The 2,031-nt window shown below is 47.7% G+C and overlaps 1 protein-coding gene across 1 annotated transcript in view; it reads right to left on the bottom strand.

Annotated features, from left to right (window-relative positions):
- The window catches only part of EAH_00028120 (lipoate-protein ligase a, putative), a gene marked incomplete at both ends in the record, with an annotated part of 2,013 nt that extends 1,581 nt beyond the window's left edge, over positions 1-432 (bottom strand). The window contains 2 exons of the mRNA XM_013396359.1: positions 55-200; positions 429-432. Of these exons, the coding sequence (XP_013251813.1) occupies positions 55-200; positions 429-432 (150 nt within the window). The remainder of the gene's footprint in view (positions 1-54; positions 201-428) is intronic.
- Positions 433-2,031: the final 1,599 nt, after the last annotated feature.

The raw sequence follows: 2,031 nt of genomic DNA, 5'->3' as shown, positions 1-2,031 counted from the left end.
TATATATATATATATATATATATCAGGGTTTAGGGTTTAGGGTTTAGGGTTTACGTTTTCATGAGTAATAGAAGGAGCTACTTCTTTTAAGTTGACAATCCTCGCACTAACGCTTTTAATGCCTTTGCTTTCAAGCTTTTGTTTGTTTGGCGTCAAAACTTTGCTCAAAACGCTGCAGTCGACATCCCGCATCAATGTGCCTGCACGTACACCCCAAACCCTAAACCCTAAACCCTAAACCCTAAACCCTAAACCCTAAACCCTAAACCCTAAACTGTAAATGGTAAGCAGTAAATCCTAGGCCTGAAAGTCAAACCCTAGCCCTTTGCATGCCAGCCCCAACAGAAGCAGCAGCAGCACCGCAGCAGCAGCAGCAGCAGCAGCAGTAGAAGTAGCAGCAGCAGCAGCAGCAGCACACCGTGGTGCACCCATATGTCGCCAGCCCTCGCATAGGCAGCGCCTGAGAACTGCAGACACAGAAATACATCAAAGCCAAGGGTTTAGGGTTTAGGGTTTAGATGCTAGTCTAGGACGGGATCTGTTGTTAAGCTTGATAGCGCAGAGTTTAGGGTTTAGGGTTTAGGGTTTAGGGCATAGATGCTGGTCTAGGACATGAGGTGTTGTTCATCCGAAGGGCGCCCATCAGTGTTTATTGTTTAGGGTTTAGCGTTTAGGGTTTATAGCTTAGGACTTAGGGTTTAGGGTTTAGGGTTTAGGGTTTAGGGTTTAGGGTTTAGGGTTTAGGGTTTGCCTTTCTTCCGTCTGGTAAGACAAGGTCGTTGCGCCCGCTGCTTTTTGCTTCGATGCCGAAACCTGTTTTCAGTGCACTTAAAATAAATTCTTCAACCTTTTGTTTTTGCTGTCTCAAGCAAATAACAGTAAAACAGGTGTTACCCAGGTCCTAAGCGCATGCGCAAGGGTTTAGGGTTTAGGGTTTAGGGTTTTGGGTTTTGGGGGTGGGTGGGAAAGGGTTTAATACGCAGCTGCAACACGCTCCACAGGCACCCGCCTTGGCTCAAACCCTAAACCCTAAACCCTAAACCCTAAACCCTAAACCCTAAAACCTAAACCCTAAACCCTAAACCCTAAACCCTAAACCCTAAACCCTAAACCCTAAACCCTAAATAAACCCTAAACCCTAAACCCTAAACCCTAAACCCTAAACCCTAAACCCTAAACCCTAAACCCTAGCGCACCTGGTATACGGCTCCTCCTCCTGAGTATCTCCTTGCGAGCAAAATTTGTTGATCTTTTAGGGTTTGAGGGTTTACTTCAACCCAAGCATTTTGATGCCGCCCAATGACAACTGTTTTATTATTTCTCCAGAGGTAAAGAAGAGGGCCTGAGGGTTTAGGGTTTAGGGGTGTATGATTAGGGTTTGAGGGTTTAGGGTTTAGCAAAGGGGTTTGCCCTGCCCATACTTCTTTTAGAGTAGCTTCAAGAGATAAATTAAAATAAATATTATCCGAAGTACTCTCAAGCACAGTAACACCTCCTGCTGCTGCTGTTGCTCCTGCTGCTGCTCCTGCTGCTGCTGCTGCTTCTTTTGCTGCTGCTGCTGCTGCTGCTGCTGCTGCTGCTGCAGTAGCAGCAGCAGCAGAAGAAGAGAAGCAACGCCGATACACCTGCTGCGGGGCTGACAGCCCCAGGGAACGAACCAGATTATTCAAGTGCATCCTACACACACCAACGAGGGTTTAGGGTTAAGGGTTTAGGGTTTAGGGTTTAGGGTTTAGGGCTTATGGTTTAGGGTTTAGGCGTTGCGTCGCTCGCAGAAAATCCAAGGGGGGCGGACCCTAAATAAAGGTGTGGTGACTCAACAGCTAACTATGATAGAGGTTTGAGGGTTTGGGCTTTAGGGTTTAGGGTTTAGGGTTTAGGGTTTAGGGTTTAGAAAAGACCTCAGCGCCAAGGGGCGAGGGGCCCCTCGGGGGCCCCAGGGGCCCCCCTTCCTCATCGATACGGGATAGCCCTGGCGCTGCTAAACCCTAAACCCTAAACCCTAAACCCTAAACCCTAAGATTTGATTTC

Source organism: Eimeria acervulina, genomic scaffold, assembly GCF_000499425.1.
Source record: "Eimeria acervulina Houghton genomic scaffold, Eah_scaff245, whole genome shotgun sequence".
Classification (NCBI taxonomy): Eukaryota; Apicomplexa; class Conoidasida; order Eucoccidiorida; family Eimeriidae; genus Eimeria; species Eimeria acervulina.
Note: the sequence above shows the minus strand (reverse complement) of the source record. Positions and strands in the feature narration are given on the sequence as shown.